This window comes from Protopterus annectens, chromosome 16.part0, assembly GCF_019279795.1.
Source record: "Protopterus annectens isolate FY-2018-M chromosome 16.part0, PAN1.0, whole genome shotgun sequence".
Classification (NCBI taxonomy): domain Eukaryota; kingdom Metazoa; phylum Chordata; order Ceratodontiformes; family Protopteridae; genus Protopterus; species Protopterus annectens.
In genome coordinates, this window is record NC_056750.1 from 44223803 (window position 1) to 44242172 (window position 18370).

The window sequence follows — 18370 nt, forward strand, 5'->3', positions numbered from 1 at the left end:
CACACACAGGCAGTATTAATATACTGCACTTGTAAACATTTGACCATGCAAGCATTATAAGGTTGTTTGGGTTTTTTGGGATGTGCGGTGTTGTTTCTTACAGTACTTCATTTAGTCAAGAAGAAACGTAGTGTGTGTCCATGCAGCCAAATGTAGACAAACAACACAGAAAGAAGGCTCATGTAGTGTCGAGCGTTGCAACAACCATTGGAACCACCAATCCAGTATACCACAGATCAGAGCCCTTTTGACAGTTATGAAACTCAAATTTACACTAAACGAAGTACCACTGTAGAAATGTAAATCCTTTAATCAAACAGGTAGTGAACGATGAAGCCTACTTGAACCACCATGCAATGATGTCAAAGTCCTTTTTAGTAAATTTGTAATTTCGGAGCTCTGATTGGCTCCATCTTCAGGAACAGTTACTTGATTGGATAGTATACTGCAGTGTCAAATGGCTGAATTGGTTGTAATTGTGGTATACGAGCCAATCAAAAACTCTGTAGCACAGCTAACGCTGTTCAACACAGAACAGCTATTTGATTGGTTTATATACCGCATTGCCGATTGGCACTAATTGTGGTATACGAACCAATCAAAAGCCGTTTCATGGAGCCAAAGCTGTTCAATGAGGAAAAGTGGAACACTGTGTTCGTTTATGGTTGAATGCAGAGCATTCTGCATAATCTGGAGCACTTGGCTGCTCAGAGTAGAAGTCTTGGGACTGCTGTAAGCTTGAAAACGAAGCATTTGGACTACCATTTTGCATCCAGGGGAAGTACATTTAAACTACATTTAAAATACTGCACTTTCCTTGCCATTTAAATCAGTTTTTTCATGTTGTGTTTACTCTTTAGCTGAAGTTAAAGCGATTAATTTAAGGCATTTTTATAGTATATAGTGCTTTTCAAGTGGCTTCTGTGATGAGCCTAGGTGTTCTGATTGGGCCCTCATTTTATTACATTTTTACTAGCTCTCTTTTGAAATTGTTTCCCACCTACCCATCCTTTTCCACGTTGTGCTTTTAAACTTGGAGGCTTCTGAGCTGCCTGCCCCTACTGTATATCTGGCCCTGGAAGCTCCTCCCTGTCTCATCTTCTGTAAAGCTGGCCCTAAAAGCTCCACCAAGTCTTTTGCCTTTGCTCATTTTACTAGTTACTGACAGAAGAAACTGGACAGGACCTCCCCTTAGACTGTTAATATACTTTGAAATTGCATTAAAATGTGTATTGCTTATTGCTGGCTTGTCTGCCATTGAATTGCCTCGTAATTACTTTGTAGCTAGTTGTTGGATTTGAGTCTGGTGCCTTTTCATGTGTGGCAAACTAAAGTATGTTTTTACATTTTTTTTACATTAAGAAGACGACTGGGACTGCAATTCTAGTGGCAGTAGAAAGGCAGCCTGGTCTGTCTGAGTTGGGATAGACACAAACAGGCTTAAGCGAGAATTACTTGCAGTTAGTTGCGTGATTTTTTTTCTGATATCTTTTCACTTTTAGCAAACTAAAGTGTGTTTTACATTAAGAAGACTGGCCTTGCAAGTATATTGGCAGGAGAAAAGTAGTCTGGTCTGTCCAGGTTGGGAAACACACAAGGGGCTTAAAGTGACAATTACTTGGTACCTTTTCACTTTCGGCTAACCAAAATGTGTTTTCACATTAAGAAGACTGGGACTGCTATTCTAATGGCAGTAGTAAGGTAATCTGGTCTTTCAAAGTTGGGCAACACACAGGGTGGATTAAAGTGAGATATTTTTATCAGCCAGAGGGCATTTAGGGACTTAGTTGTTTGGTACTGATCTGCACTTGAGAGCTACTTTTGCTATGTTTTGACATTAATAAGTTCCAGAAGATGTTTACCTGGTCTCTCTGAATTAGGAAGCACTCCAGGAAGTTCAAAGTATAGTTGCTTATTGGCCAGATGGCAGGAAGCTCAAAATATAGTTGCTTATTGGCCAGACGGCACGGGAGTTCATTTTTAGCTTTTTGCTGTCTGCTATAAATTAGGCTCATTTGTGCAAAGCTGTTCACTGCACAGTGGTGGTTAGCAGTACCCTGTATAGCAGCAAACGTGTAACACCAGTACTTTGGATTGTAGCCTGTAAAACTGAAAGGATTTGCTTGGAATTAAGTTTAGTGCAGCTAGTGCATCAAACAGCATTAATATGAGATCGCAGCACTATCAAGCATCTAGCCTTAACCCTATATACTACTCAGGGACCCCTGTGAAACCAAGTCCTTTAACCGTAATAGCCCAAACCCTAATACATGTCCTGACAACATGGATTTGCAATTTCCTAATGTCTCTGCAGCCAGCTTGGTAGATATGGTTATCTTGAGACAATGTAGCAATTATCTCAGATACTCTGACAACTTTTTAATTCTGAAAGAAACTAACACATTATGTGAGAGATGTACATACATAACTTCCTTGGAGATAAAAATCTTACTTACAATCAAGGCTGTCGAGAACACTCACACTTCTCACCACACACATAGACCTTGTTATGCTGAAGCACTTAAACCTCAAATACCTCCTAAGACATCAAACAGCAACATCTACCCTCAGCAATCACTAAAGTACGCACCAAAAGTAACACCTAACATCACACGCAAGCCTACAACCAATGATCCCCCAAGAACAAAATCCATAAGGCAAGCAAACACTTTACCTGGTACTCTTGCCATGAGGGATTCTATTGTATGACATACAGATGCCCCTCTCACCAGGCCAGACAACAGAAGATAATGGTTAGTTGGCTATCCAGAGCAAGGATCTGTATAATCATGCACGCACTCAACACACTGCACCACAGGTATCAATATGATTCTGTCATTGTCCATGTACGTGCAAACGACATGAGACACACAGCACTGGACTATAGAAACATATTTGTAGAACTCTATTAATATGTCTCACAGACATATACATGCCTTGCACTGTCTGGGCTTCTACTCTTACCAAGGATGGTCTACATTATGAACAGAAAATGACTGATTTTAATAACTGGCTTCGTTTTTGGAGTCACACCATGGCAATCCAATATCTATCAGCATGGGACGTCATGGTTAACGGACCATGTTGCTTTGCCAAGGATGGTCTGCAACTGTACCTCCTTGGCCTTCAGAGACTGGCTAAATCTTTATCCACCTCCTCAGAGCCTTTTTCAGGCAACACAGCAGTCAACAGCCAAAAACAAAAAGCTCAAACTTTAAGGTGTTACTGCTCAATACTAGGAGTCTAAACAAGAAACTTCATACCCTACATGTACTCTTCGCTCTGGAGGATGTAGACATCTATGCTGTTACTAAAACTTTGTTCAAAGCCAGAGAAAGTACTGTGGCAGTGCAAGGCTACAGTGCCTTCCATACATTTCGACCAACACCAGCACAGACAGGGGCTAAAGGTAGAAGTGTCGATCTACGACAGCAAAAAGTAAAAATGCAGTTTGGTTAAACAGGATGATACCCTGGAGCTCCAAAATGTCCAAGCCTCCAATTACTTTAAACAATTTTTAAACTAACAGGAAAAAAGTGTATGCCCATCTAAAGTACAGTTAAGTCTCATGACAGTCCATTAAAAATTAATTCCTAGCTAAAAATAACTTTCTTAAACAGAAAAGTACTTCAAAACAATAAATATTTTATGTGGAAGCTTTTTATCCCCTAAAGGAACGTATCTGCCCATTAAAGGAACAGTACAAGCTGACTGTCGATCCTCAAAAGCCAGCAGAGGAGTATTCTCTTCAATAGCAGGTAAACTCTGAAAGAACCCAAACCTCTCTTTTTAGTCAGGTCAGCTTGAGCTGACTTATGGTATGTACACAGAGACACACACAGAAAGACAGACACACGCACACACACACACACACACACACACACACACACACACACACACACACACACACAATGATGACATCAAACTTCTCAGTAAAATAACCAGCAAAAATATACGAAGACACGACGCACAGCAAACATAAAATAACTGTACTTTAATACAATTAAAAATAGGTAAGCTCTTTCGTCATCACAATGGCTTCCTCAGACCATTAATACATGAAAATATCAAAGACCTTATTAAATATTGAGATTAAAATCTCTATAAACCAATAAAACTCCCACTTACATTTACCTTCCCCATTCACATACGTATGACGCTCCTTACATCATCAAGCATCCCTCAAGTAAGCCTTAAAGTGCCCCATACATAAAAATCATATCACCAAATAATTTTCAGTCCATATACATTTTACAATATATATCCACCACTAAAATATTTAATACAGAACAATATATATTAACATATACATCATAACATTGACATATAATATTGAACTAGACTAACTATGCAGGCTTCTATTCCTTAAAGCTGGTTTAATAGAAACTACTCCATTTAATCCGGAGCGTTTATCTGCTCAAAGTTTCAAAATCCACCTTATCTCTGCACTTTCAGTTCATTTCTCTATATCTCCCATCCTCACTTTTTTTCTACTATTTCTATAACCCTAAACTTAAATATATGGGACTTCCCACTCCCCACTGTATCCTTCGCTGGTACATTCGCTGTACTTCCCATTCTTATACTATACATGTGTTCCCTTACTCTCTCCCTCAACATTCGGTTGGTCTTCCGCACATAACATTTTCCACAACATTCGCAATGTGCCATCTAGACCAAATTCTTAGTCATACAATCTGCCTTCACCTTAAATTTATATTTATTCAGTGTATCTGGGTGTATAAACAGGGGATCCCTTTGCATGTACTGACCGTAATTGCAATTGGTACACGGAAGTGTACCAAAACCTTCATGGACCTTTCCTTTATAGCTCTCTGGATAACAGAGCAAGTGTTTCATAAGTATTGGCCCCTTCTACTCACTGATGAGAGAATAGCTCAGGTGGTAGGGGATACACCTAATTTTTGTTACAGGAATCATAAATCATTGAAAAGAATGCTCTGTTATCCAGAGAGCTATAAAGAAAAGGTCCATGAAGGTTTTGGTACACTTCCGTGTACCAAGTGCAATTACTGTCAGTATCAACACATCTAAAAGTTCTATCTGATGGACAGAATACTTCAATGTAAATTTCAAGAAAGTTGTAGTCTCATGTAGTTGTTCCACAAACATATATAAATCTTTTATCTTACCACCCCAGGCGATAAACTCATCATCTACAAAGTGACAATAGAATATTACATTATCAATACATAATCTACTCTTAAACCCTTCGTCGCACTCCCACTGGGTCAAAACTGCATTAGCATAGCTATTGGCACAGCAGGTCCCAATTGCAACACCTTGTTTTTGTAGATAATACACTTTATAAAATACAAATGCATTATTTTCTAATATGACATCCATAAATATACATATTAAATCTATTAATCTACTATTACATTGCCTATTATTAATCAAATATCTACACATGTAGTCCACTCCTTCCATATTCGGTATTACCGTGAAGAGGGACATCAAGCGTAACCAATGCATAATCTTTCACTGCTTTTCACTTATCTATATCAAGAGACAAATCTTCTACAAATTGTTTTGAACCCTTCAACACTATTAATGATTTATCTAAGACATATTGCACGTCTCTCCACAAATATCGAAAACGTTTTTCATTCAAAACAATTTCTAGAAGATGTGTATCTTCATACAAGTTAAAAGCAGTGAAAGATTATACATTGGTTATGTTTGATGTCATGTCCCTCTTCACTGTAATACCAAATATGGAAGGAGTGGAATACATGCATAGATATTTGATTAATAATAGTCAATATAATAGTAGGTTAATAGATTTAATATGTACATTTATGGATGTCATATTAGAAAATAACACATTTGTATCTGATAAAGTGTATTATCTACAAAAACAAGGTGTGGCAATGGGGACCTGCTGCGCCAGTAGCTATGCTAATGCAGTTTTAGCCTAGTGGGAGTGCAACAAAGTGTTTAAGAATAGATTACATACTGATAATGTAATATTCTATTTTCGCTTTGTAGATGATGTGTTTATCACCTGGGGTGGTAAGATAGAAGATTTATATATGTTTGTGGAACAACTACATGAAACTACAACTTTCTTGAAATTTAAATTGAAATATTCTGTCCATCAGATAGAATTTTCAGATGTGTTGATAAAGAAGTTGCCAGATGAATCCATTAATACTAGTCTATATAGGAAGGAATGTTATGGAAACTCCATCCTACACAGAAAGAACATGCACCCTAGAAAGGTGTTTAAAAATATTGCTAAGGGACAAGGTATGCGGGTATCAAGACTACATAATGTTGAAGAGGAATATAAGTGGGTCTAGATACACTTAGTCAAGAGAGACAGAGGCTATAAAAACAGGAGGATATTGAACCCGCTTTGGCTCAGGTTGTAGAATTAAGAAATAGTACAGCGAAACCATACTTTTCATCTAGACCCACTATAGATGGTAATAGTAAAGTTCTCAGTTCTAATACAGAAACTAAAAAGAGTGCAGTGAGGATTCCCATGTATTATACTAGTAACATGGCACAAGCAAAACAAGTGTTTCATAAGTATTGGCCCCTTCTACTCACTGATGAGAGAATAGCTCAGGTGGTAGGGGATACACCTAATTTTTGTTACAGGAATCATAAATCATTGAAAAGAATGCTCTGTTATTCAGAGAGCTATAAAGAAAAGGTCCATGAAGGTTTTGGTACACTTCCGTGTACCAAGTGCAATTACTGTCAGTATATGCAAAGTGATCCCGTTTATACATACAGATACAGTGAATAAATATAAATTTAAGATGAAGGCAGATTGTATGACTAAGAATTTGGTCTAGCTGGCACATTGCAAATGTTGTGGAAAATGTTATGTGGGGAAGACAAACCGAATGTTGAGAGAGAGAGAGAGTAAGGGAACACATGTATCGTATAAGAATGGGAAGTACAGCGAATGTACCAGCGAAGGATACAGTGGGGAGTGGGAAGTCCCATATATTTAAGTTTAAGGTTATAGAAATAGTGGAAGAATCAAACTGAAAGTGCAGAGATGAGGTGGATTTTGAAACTTCGAGCAGATAAACGCTCCAGATTACATGGAGTAGTTTCTATTAAACCAGCTTTAAGGAATAGAAGCCTGCATAGTTAGTCTAGTTCAATAGTATATATAAATGTTATGATGTATATGTTAATATATATTGTTCTGTATTAAATATTTTAGTGGTGGATATAAATTGTGAAATGTATATGGACTGAATATTTTTTGGTGATATGATTTTTATGTATGGGGCACTTTAAGGCTAACTTGAGTGATGCTCAATGATGTAAGGAGCGTCGTCACGTATGTGAATGGGGAACAAACTTCCCCTTGACTTACGTTCAATCTCCCACACCTCACACTTTAAAAATGAACTAAAAGCTTATTTTCTCAATTCCAGACCCTGCCCTTGCCTGACTCCACCTAGTCTTCCTTCCCTTTATGTACCCTCAAAAGGACCATACTTAGTACCGCATTACACCTCTCTCTCCAATGTGTCTACTATGCATTTGCATAATTTTATACAAATAAAAAAAAAATATTGTTGACCTATTGAACTAGATCAATGTAAAATTGTTACTTAGCTTCTTTTTAATGCAACTTTAACTTTATGCATGTAACCCAACATATGTGAATCGTTTTGCTATAAATAGAAGTTATGTTCTTACCATAACGTTCCATGTTAGTTGTCTTCTTCTCGCCTTCTTCTTGCTGGATGGGTTCGGAGCCGACCTCGGCTCCGACTCGGCCACTCTAAAGCTCGAGAGTTGGTTCCACCGGCTCGAGGCTCCCCTTATATCCCACAATGCTAGGCGAGAGTTACCTCAGATCTCGTTTGTAAGCTAACCCCAGCTTATGATAGTAACAGTATAAAACAGAATAACTATAACAGAGTCCACCTCTAACAACAGGGAGAAGAAGGGTGACCTACATCCTGAAACAAGAAATATGCATAATAGCATATAGCTAAGAAAGAGGTGGTAGAAAGAGAGGTCACGATCACAACTCCTCTAGGTCTGTCCAGGCCAGGGGGAAGGAGGGTGGGATGCAAGAAGAAGGCGAAAAGAAGACAACTAACATGGAGCGTTATGGTAAGAACATAACTTCTATATGTTAAGTTGTCTATCTCGCCTTCATTCTTGCTGGATGGGACCGCGTCCCTAGCACCTTGTCCCGGGTGGCCTAACGGAACAGACTCCTGAGAACAGTGGAACCAAAATTAGCTCTATGCCTAGAAGCTAAATCCAACTTATAATGGGAAACAAAAGTGTGAGGAGTAGCCCAAGTAGCCGCTGCACAAATGGTGTCAATAGGCAGTCTGTCTTGGAAGGCTAGAGAAGTAGCCAAAGCTCTGGTGGAATGGGCTTTAGGTTTATTAGGCAGTTTTGGTGTCTAATCTCATAAACAAGGGTAATCAGAGATGTTAGCCATCTGGATAAAGATACCTTTGAAACTGGAAGTCCCTTTCTGCTTTCCGCATAGGAGACAAACAGCTGATCAGATTTTCTGAATAGTTTCGTCCTGTCCAAGTAGTACCTTAATTGACGATGAACATCCAGGTAGTGTAAATTTTGTTCAGACCTATTTGAATACTCCGGGAAAAAGACAGGGAGGTCAATGCATTGGTTTAGATTTGATGTTGAAACCACCTTAGGCAAAAAGGACGGATTAGTTCGTAAGGAAACTCTGTCCTTATGAAACACAAGGTAAGGAGAACGACAACTGAGTGCTTGAAGTTCTGAAATTCTTCTAGCTGATGTGATAGCCACCAGAAAGAGAGTTTTCCATGATAATAACTTTAAGGAACATGAAGCTGCAGGTTCGAAAGGGGAAAGAATCAAAGAAGCAAGAACTAAATTTAGGTCCCAAGGAGAAGGAAGATTTCTTACAGGAGGTCTGAGAAGAAAAACTCCTTTCAAAAAGGCTTTGCAGAGTTTGTGGGACATTAGGGCAGATTCAGAAATACCCACATGGAAATTAGAAATAGCTGCCAATTGAACCTTAAGAGTAGATGGAGATGAACCTGCATGGAAGAGTTCAGCTAGAAAATCAAGGACTAGTTGGATGGAAGCGGTGAAAGGATCTATGTCCTTTCCTTGTGCCCAATATGAGAAGCGTTTCCACTTACTCAAATAAATCTTTCGAGTGGAAGATTTATGGGAAGCTATCAAAATATCTCTAACAGAGTGAGATAATTGAGGAAGCCTGGCTACGGTTGGAAGTGGAGGAACCAAGCAGTGAGGTTCAGAGAGGGGAGGGAGCGATGAAACTGACCCGACTGATGGATCAAAAGATCTGGAACTAGGTCCAGATTCCACGGTCGCTCCAAAAGAAATCGATGTAGAAAGGGGAACCACACCTGTCGAGGCCAGTAAGGAGCAATGAGGATCAATGAGGCCTTCTGAGCGATAGCTTTCTGTATTACTTGAGAGATCAGTGGGAAAGGAGGAAATGCATACAGAAGTCCCGGGGCCAAACTTGGACTAGCGTCCCTGCTGGGTTGGCCTGGTAAAGGGAATAGAGTGAAGTACTCTCTGCACTTGCTGTTTTGGGGAGTAGCAAAAAGATCGCAGCAAGGCTGACCCCACTTGAGAAATATCTCTCTCACTACAGAGTCTTTCAGAGACCACTCGTGAGGCATGAGAATAGCTCTGCTCAACTTGTCCGCAATGTGATTGGACTTCCGGGGATGTGCGTTGCTATCAGAAAACGCTGAGAAGAAATCGCCCATTGCCACAGTCTGAGTGCTTCTCGACACAGGGGTATGATCTGGTTCCGCCTTGTTTGTTGATGTACCACACTACAGACATATTGTCTGTCTGGATTGCAATCGTTCCCAAGGGAAGAGAGTCTTGAAGGGCTTGCAACGCTAAAAGCACTGCTCTCATCTCCAGAACATTTATGTGCAAGTGGCATTCGTTTGGTTGCCATGTGCCCTGGACTGTCCTGCCCTGATAATGCCCCCACCCGATCAGGGAGGCATCCGTTGTCAGAGTAGCAACCGGAGGAGGTGGAACAAATGGTCTCCCCAACAGGAGCTGGGGGGAAGACATCCACCACATGAGATGCTTTTGCACGCTTGCGTGATCATAATGGTGTGAGACATTGGAAGTTCCTGGTATGACCATTGAGAAAAGAGCATCCACTGAAGGATCCGCATGTGGTATCTGGCCAATGGGAGGAGAGGTATGGCCGCTGCCATGATTCCCAACACCTTTAGAACTAACCTGGCCTTGGCTCTGTTGTTGTTGAGAAGAAGTGACACCAATTTTTGAATGTCTGATATCCTTTGGTTCGTTAGTGTTGCAGACATGTTTACAGTATCTAAATTTGCGCCTATGTAGGTAATAGTACGACAAGGCGACAAAACAGACTTTTCGCAATTTATTGAGATACCCAGTTCTTGACAGACGCGAAAAGTGTAATCTCTGGCCATCAGAAGGAGATGCTTGGTGGGAGCTGTGAGGAGCCAGTCGTCCAAATATGGAAACACCTGGAATCCTTGTCGTCTCAGGTGAGAAGCTACCACTGCCATGCATTTGGTAAACACCCGGGGGGGCAGTGGTGAGACCAAAGGGCAGGGCCCTGAATTGAAAATGACTGGTTCCCAGCCTGAAGCGGAGGAATCTTCTGGAGCGCCTGTTCATTTTTATGTGATAGTACGCGTCCTGAAGGTCTATAGAGCACATCCAGTTTCCTTTTCCCAACAGGGGAAGAATGGATTGCAGCGTGACCATCCGAAATCTTGTTTTCTTGACCGATCTGTTCAAGATACTGAGATCCAAAATTGGTCTCCAGTCCCCTGTTTTCTTTGGAACTAAAAAGAACCTTGAGTAGATTCCGGATCCTAGTTGGTCTGCTGGCACTGGCTGAATAGCTCTTTTGCAAGCAGTTTTGAAATTTCCAAAGCTGCTATATCCCTTTGAGCGGGTGGAACATCTGGAAGGGATTTTTGACTGACTTGGAAAGCGAAGAAAGGGAATAGAATAACCTTCGAAATGATGGACTGTACCCATTTGTCTTGTGTCAAGGATAGCCAGGCTTCTGGGTACAGTGACAATCTTCCCCGACTGCCTCGAAGATGGGCAGTCGGGCAACACCTCAGGGATGCTGAAAGGGCTTATCGGAAGGCGCTTCTCGATTGCCCTGGTTCTGCAGACCCCCTCTGCCTCTAGGCGGCGTCTACCATTGTTGTTCCCCTCTGCCTCTGGCGGGAACCGACTCTGTCGTCAGGCGAAGTCCCTTGAGATTGTTTACGGAACCACATCTTTCCCCTTCTGGCCTTTGGGGTAAGGCCTAGAAGGAGTGGAAAAACGGACTCCGACGGCAGAAAGGGTCTTGCCATCCGTCTCGCACCTAGTCAGGGTTTCTTTCACTTGTGGACCAAAAAGAGATGATCCATCAAAGGGGAGTTTGTGAAAGACGTCTTGAAAGGTTCCGCAAAATTGCATAGCCGCATCCAGGCGTGCCTACGTAAGGCTACCCTGTTCCTGCGGCTCTGCTCGCTCCATCGGCCGCATAAGAGAGGAGGCGCATGGAGGAGTTGGAAATAGAATTAAGGATAGCCAGCTGCGTGTTCATTTTTTCTTGGAAACCCGCAGCTGTAGGGTCCTTAAGCATTTCACTCGCTTCTTTGATCAAGTCCCTTTGAAGACGAGTGAAATGGCACAGGTAATTCAGCGAACGCATAGTAAATGTCGCTGAGGAGAACATCCGCTTCCGTACCTATCCATGGACCTAGATTCCTTGTTAGGTGGATGGACAGGCACTGAAGGATCAGCCAGTTCCTTCTTTGTGGCGGCAGCTACCACCATAGCATCCACAGAGACTCCTTTGATAAAAATTCCTTGTCTGCTGGAGCTGTGATGAATTTGGAGGGTCTCCTGGGAGTGGGGTCCACTGAATCAGGAGCCGTCCATGCCTTTTAGCAACCACCTGCATGAGGGGGTGAAGGGGGACACCCAGGAGGTGGAAGGATGAGAGCCAAATGCCTCAAGATACACAGATTCGTCCTCCGAAGGGTTGAGGGCTGGCCAATTTCCCTCTGTTTAAGGATCTCCAGAATGTCTGCAAATGAGACATCTTCAGAAGGGGAACGGGGAACCCTCAGAATCATCCAGATCTGTGTCAGGCGTGATAGACTCAGGTGAGTCAATGTGCTTCCTCTTGCACTTCCTCTTCCGAGGGGCTCTTCTGCCAAATCAGGAGAGGCCTCGGAAGAGGATGAAATCCCCACAGGGGCTCCTGAGGAGTTGGCTCTCTGCGGTCCGGGATGAGGGAGTGAGTCGACTTACCCTGAGGCAGCATAGAGGGAGGGGCTGGCGGAGCCGACTGTGGAGTAGAGCCAGGCTCTAACACACTCCGCATGACCTCGAAGCACCCCTGTCAGGCAGAGCCAGAGGTCCCGCTCCGAGGAGCTAAAGACCCCCTCGGCACCGACAGTGATGGCTCGAGGCCGATGTCGGAGCCGAACTCACCAGCGCCGAAGCACCGAGAGGAGAGGGGTCGGACAAGGGTCCGATGCCACTCACCCCTCGGAGCCGGCGAGGGAAGTCCGGCGCCGAGATTCCTCCATGGAAGAAAAGCGGAGCAGCGGGCGAAGACAATTGTCTCGGCTCCGGTGACCACAGTCTCGGTTCCGACCACGACCCGGCTCCGAGCTCAAGAGAGTCGAAGGAGGAAGGAGTTGATGGACCGGGACAGGCACCGACTGATGAGTCGGGCTCTGAAGCATCTGGGCCAGTGCCTCAGACTTGAGTAGTCGACTCACCACCTTCTGAAGGTCATGATCGGACAACCTCGATGACCTAGAGGAATGAGACCTTTGGCTCCGTTCAGACAGCAGGGGAGATCCTGGAGCCGAATGAACGGAGCCAAGAGAAGGTGACCTAGACCTCTTTCTGGTTGTCGGCTCCGAAGATCTTGTCGGAGCCGACACGGGTACCTCGATAACCTCGGCTCCGGCCGGAGCCGAGGAGCCACAGAAAATAGGGACTGAGTCTTTTTGGGTCCAGCCGGTGACGATAAAGGCAAGGTTGAACAACCTGAGGTCTCGGCTCAGAAGCCGAAGCCCTCGATGCCTTGGAGGGCTTCCCTGTTGAGACAGACAGGGAATCCTCAGGCTTCAACAAGCCTCTCAATATGAGCTTGTTTTCTTTCCTGCAGGACCCTGGGGCTGAAGCCATGGCAGACAGCACAGGAGTCCTGCAGGTGCAAACCCCAGACAATAGACACAAGAAGTGTGAGCGTCTGTCAGAGACATTTTCTGACAGCACGCATCACACTTCTTGAATCCGGAGACCTTTGCTTCTTTAGACATAGCCTAATTGGTGAACACAAACACACACTCAAACACACCAGTTATACCCTGTCAAAATAACAACTATAGTAAAAATATACTAAAAATAAGTACAATAAACAGTAGTACACTACACAAACACTCCCTAGGGAAGGGAAGGCCTAAGGCCCAAGGGAAGAACTAAAAGTTCTTTTGACAAGAAACGGGAAGAAAATAGGTTTGGGGATAGAGTTTAATGAACTACACTAATTTAGGAATAATTAAACTAAAACAAAGGGGAAACAAGAGTAACTTTTTATAGAAAAAGCTAAAACTTACCAGGAACCGGTAGAATAACCAACCTCGAAGCTGTAGCGGCAAACGAGATCTGAGGTAACTCTCGCCTAGCATTGTGGGATATAAGGGGAGCCTCGAGCCGGTGGAACCAACTCTCGAGCTTTAGAGTGGCCGAGTCGGAGCCGAGGTCGGCTCCGAACCCATCCAGCAAGAATGAAGGCGAGATAGACAACTTAACATCTGCTATTACATCAATATTGTTTACAATTGTACTTGTTTAAAATGTACTACTGGAGCTTTTCTCCTCGGGTCTCCACTGAAAATGGGCCACAACACCAGTTGGACAAACCCGGTTAACAAATGTCAATAAATACATAAATTGAATCTGTAAATGTAAGTGAGGGTTTTATTGGTTTATAGAGATTTTAATCTCAATATTTAATAAGGTCTTTGATATTTTCATGTATTAATGGTCTGAGGAAGCCATCATGATGATGGAGAAAGCACTTACCTATTTTTAATTGTATTAAAGTACAGTTATTTTATGTTTGCTGTGCATTGTGTCTTCATATATTTTTGCTGGCTATTTTTCGTTTATTGGGTCGGAGACACGTTTGCCCGTGGGCTAATTTGTTTTACGTATTTGTGCAAACTTCTTAGTAAGTTGTATATTCCCATATTGAAATGTTATATCTCTTAGTTAGGAACTGATTAAATGAATGAATATCCTCAAACCAAATTTAAATAAGAAAAAAACACCACTTTTATGAAATATATAACAATATTACCACATCAAATTAACAGACATTGCATTTCATGTTTCATACAAAATAAATATATTTATGGTTTATGGAGAACATTTACATATTGTAAATAGTTATTAGTTCAATAGTTAGTGGGATATTTAGAGATAAATTTAACTGAGAGGCAAAGAATACTTAGAAATGTGATACCTCTTGTATTTTTGTGTTACATGGTACTGGCAAAGATAGATGTATAATTGAATCAATGAATTAATAAAAATTAAAAACATTTGAATATGAAAAAGAGAACAGTTAATGAAAACCACTTGCAAAGCAATGCATCCCCCCTTGTTAGTACATGCATCATGTATAAATCACTCACCTTGACCTTTGCACATTGTAGAATCTGAGGTATGACAGAACAGCCAGCAAAATAAAAAATATCAGAACAGACTCCAGAAGCATGAACCGAGACTGAGCGATCAAGGCATTTTCTAGTGAAAACAAAAATATATATATTTTTGAACATGCAAATAACAGACCATGATATAATGTCAGAACTTAAATTCGGCAATTAGTAAAACTGTCCGCCTACAAAACACGAGGAAATTTAACGAGAGAGAATCTTACTCTACCTGTCTGGACCCTCAAATAATAAGTACCTGGAAGGTGATATGTGATTATGGATTAAATTCTGTTATAGGTTTAGTACAAGTTATGCACAGTAGCGTAAGATATTCACCATAATGGTGCATACTTAATAATTTGTTTCTGGAGACAGATACGTACACAATGACAGGTGTTAGGACTTTTTCTTTTACCAAGGCTTTCCTCTTAAAGTTTCACATCCTTTAAAACCTTCCTGTATTATATATGGCACATAGTCCTGAGAAGTAGTTTCCCAACTTTGGTTCCTGTTCTTTCCCAACACTACAACACGTTTATCATATTAATATCTAAATATATCTGTTAAAGATGCATTCATAATGTGCTTTTTTTTCTCAAAAGATTTTTTTTGTTTTTCATAAGGTTGTCACTATAGTTCAATAATACATTCATAATGCTCTGATTACTACTACATTTATTTATAGGCTCATAGGTAGGTACTAGGCTTTTGGCCCTAGGGCCTATATAAGCCTAGCCAAACGGTACCCTGGCTTTCGCCACCCAAGAAAATTATTTTCCTGTGCCCCTGTCGAGCAGTGGATCAGAAGTGATCCACCGGGTGAATTTCCTATCTCCCATCCAATCATCAAGATTTTTCTTGAACAGTGCTAATGAGGAGCTTTGTTTGATAGTTGTTCCAGAGTATGGGAAGTCTCTGGGACAGGAATCTATCCCTTCATCATGTTCTGTTTATAGTGGTGACAAGGTTTAGATCCCTAGAGTGTGTAGCTCGGAGGGATTTGGATTTCTTTAAGTGGGGCATGTCCAACAGCTCTGGGTTTGACATAGCTTTGTATGTTAGGCAGAGATCGCCTCTGAGTAGGCGATATGCGATGGAGTAAAGCTGGAGTTTTTTGAGACGGTCTGCATAGGGCATCTGTTTGAAGCCAGTAATCCTCTTTGTGAGGTATTTCTGCAACCTTTCCAGTTGATACAGATGTCTTGTGAGGTACATACCAAAAGAGGAGTTTGTACTCTATAAAGGGCCTAATGAGTGATGAGTGGAGGGCAACAATGACCTCTTTCTTCCTGCATGAGAAACCTTTTGTGATGAGGTGTGCCACGTAGAAGGATTTCCTGACTACTGTGGCAATGTGATTACCAAAGGAGAGACTACTTGTCCACCTGTGTCACAAGATCTCTTATCACACTTTCGGTGCTAAGCAGACTACTGCCTATGTGGTAGTTCATGGAAACAGAGTTTTTACCAAAAGGGATGACAATGCACTTTTTGGCATTGAGCTTGAGGCCACGGCTTTGACACCAGGCATGTGTCTCAGTGAGGCCCTTTTGTAGGATGTCCACATCATTAGGAGTTTTGATTATGGCTCCCAGTTTGCAGTCATCTGTGAATTTTGTTAACGAAAGACCTTCTGTGTTAGCCTGTACTTCAGAAAAGTAGATACAAAACAGGAGAGGACCCAGGACTGAACCCTGTGATACTCCACTTGTCACTGGTCCGAAGGTGGATTTAGAGTCTGCTACTTTCACAGTGTGGGTTCTGTCAGTGAGTTAGTTGGCAACCCATCTTGTGACATATGGATTTATACCTAGTTTAGTGAGTTTGTCTATAATTCCAGAGTGGGGGATGGTGTCAAAAGCCTTGGTGAGATCTAGACAGGCTGTGTGAACCATCTTACCCTCATCTATGGCTTTGGTGACCGCTTCAAAGAAGTCTATCAGGTTTAGGAGACATGATCTGCCTTTTACAAACCTGAACTGGGTAGGGTCCAGAGTTTGGAGATTACCAATGTCATTGTTTATAAGTTCCATGGTAATATGTTCCATAGCCTTGCAGACCAGGCTCGTCAGGCTAATGGGGCAGTAGTTCCTGGGGTCCGTGGTGGCTCCCCCTTTGTGGAGTGGGATAATCATTGCTGTGCACCATTCAGTGGGCACAAAGCCTGAGGTGAGGCTATGACTGAACATGGTACTTAGGTGGGGTGCCAGTTCATTCTGTAGTTCATGTAGAACGCAGCCTGGGATGTTGTCAGGTCCCATGGATGCTGTGCTCTTGACTTTGGAGAGTTTGTTTTTTACCTGTGCAGCCGTGATTACAGGAACTCTGCATTCTTCCGGTATAAAGATGGGCCCTTTAGGGGGTGAGAGAGGGGTAAAGTTAGCACTGAACCTATCTACCAGGATGTTGGCAATATCAGTTGGTTCAGTATATTTAGTGCCATTGTGCTGTAACTCAGAGCAGATCTGAGTGTTGCCATTGAGATTCTTGACATAGCTATAGAATGCTTTGTGGTTGTCTTTAGAATCAGTGACGATTTTCTTTTCGTAACTAGCTTTGGAGGATTTTATGAGGGATCTCAGCTTCTTACTGAGGCTGACCAGGGAGTTCCTCCAATCATGGGATATTACTCTTTTTTGCAACAGTTTTTTTCTTCTGTTGTAGAGTTTGTTTATGACAGGGGACCACCATATTGGCTTCCTTTTTTGGGGGGGAGAGCATGTTGGTTCGGTTAAGGATTGCACGATCATTGCACTTGTGTAAGTGCTTATAAAGTGCATTTGTATAGGATTCAGCAGTCGTACCTCTATTGTCCGTCAGCACAGTTGTCGTGAAGTTTGCCACTTCTGTCTTAAGAAGCGTGAAGTTGGCTTTGGAGAAATTTTTTACAGTGGTTTTCCTAATGGGGGGTGGGATGTGGATGGCTAGGGTGATTAGCTTATGGTCGGATCTGACCAACGAGGAAATGACCTCTGGTTGCCCATGTTGGTAATGACTAGGTCTAGAATATTGCTGCCCCTGGTGGGTGTGTGGATAAGTTGGTCCAAGGCATTGGAATTTATGAATTCCAGAAAACGTTGAGCACAAGAGTTGATACATGAGTAGTTTTCCCAGTTAATGGTGGGGTAGTTGAAATTGCCCATTGTTAGGGTGTTAGGTTGTACCCCAATATTTTTCAGTGTATCAAGAAATGAGGAGTGGGAAACCTGAGGCATGTTGGGGGATCTGTAGCAAGCTACAATTTGGATTGCGGTCTTGCCCAGAGTTAGTTGCACTTGGATAATCTCGGATGCATTATGCTGAGCAACTAGCCTGGAGGTGTGGATATCTTTATTGAATATAAACATGCCTCTGCCTTTAGAGTTTCCATCCAGGTTAGGTGGCCGAAAGGTGTGGTATGAATTACAGCCTGGTAATGCAGGGGTGCTCTCTGGAGCCTTGAACCAGGTCTCTGACAATAGTCAGATGTCGATGTTCTCCATTTTAAGGAGTGCCTCAAGTGAGTGTATTTTGGGGTTTAGACTTCTAGCATTGAGTAGTATTACCCTCAGATTTTGCTTGCTTGTACCTGCTACAGTGGTGAATTTGTCATTTGAACCTTGCCTAAAAAAGGCACTATA

General features: G+C 42.1%; 1 protein-coding gene across 3 annotated transcripts in view; it reads right to left on the reverse strand.

The window, feature by feature from the left end:
• The window catches only part of POMT1 (protein O-mannosyltransferase 1), a 1532857-nt gene that overhangs the window by 1062073 nt on the left and 452414 nt on the right, over positions 1-18370 (reverse strand). For all 3 annotated transcript variants that reach the window (XM_044058401.1, XM_044058399.1, XM_044058400.1), the window contains one exon: positions 14727-14838. In XM_044058401.1, coding sequence (XP_043914336.1) covers positions 14727-14838 — 112 coding nt within the window. The remainder of the gene's footprint in view (positions 1-14726; positions 14839-18370) is intronic.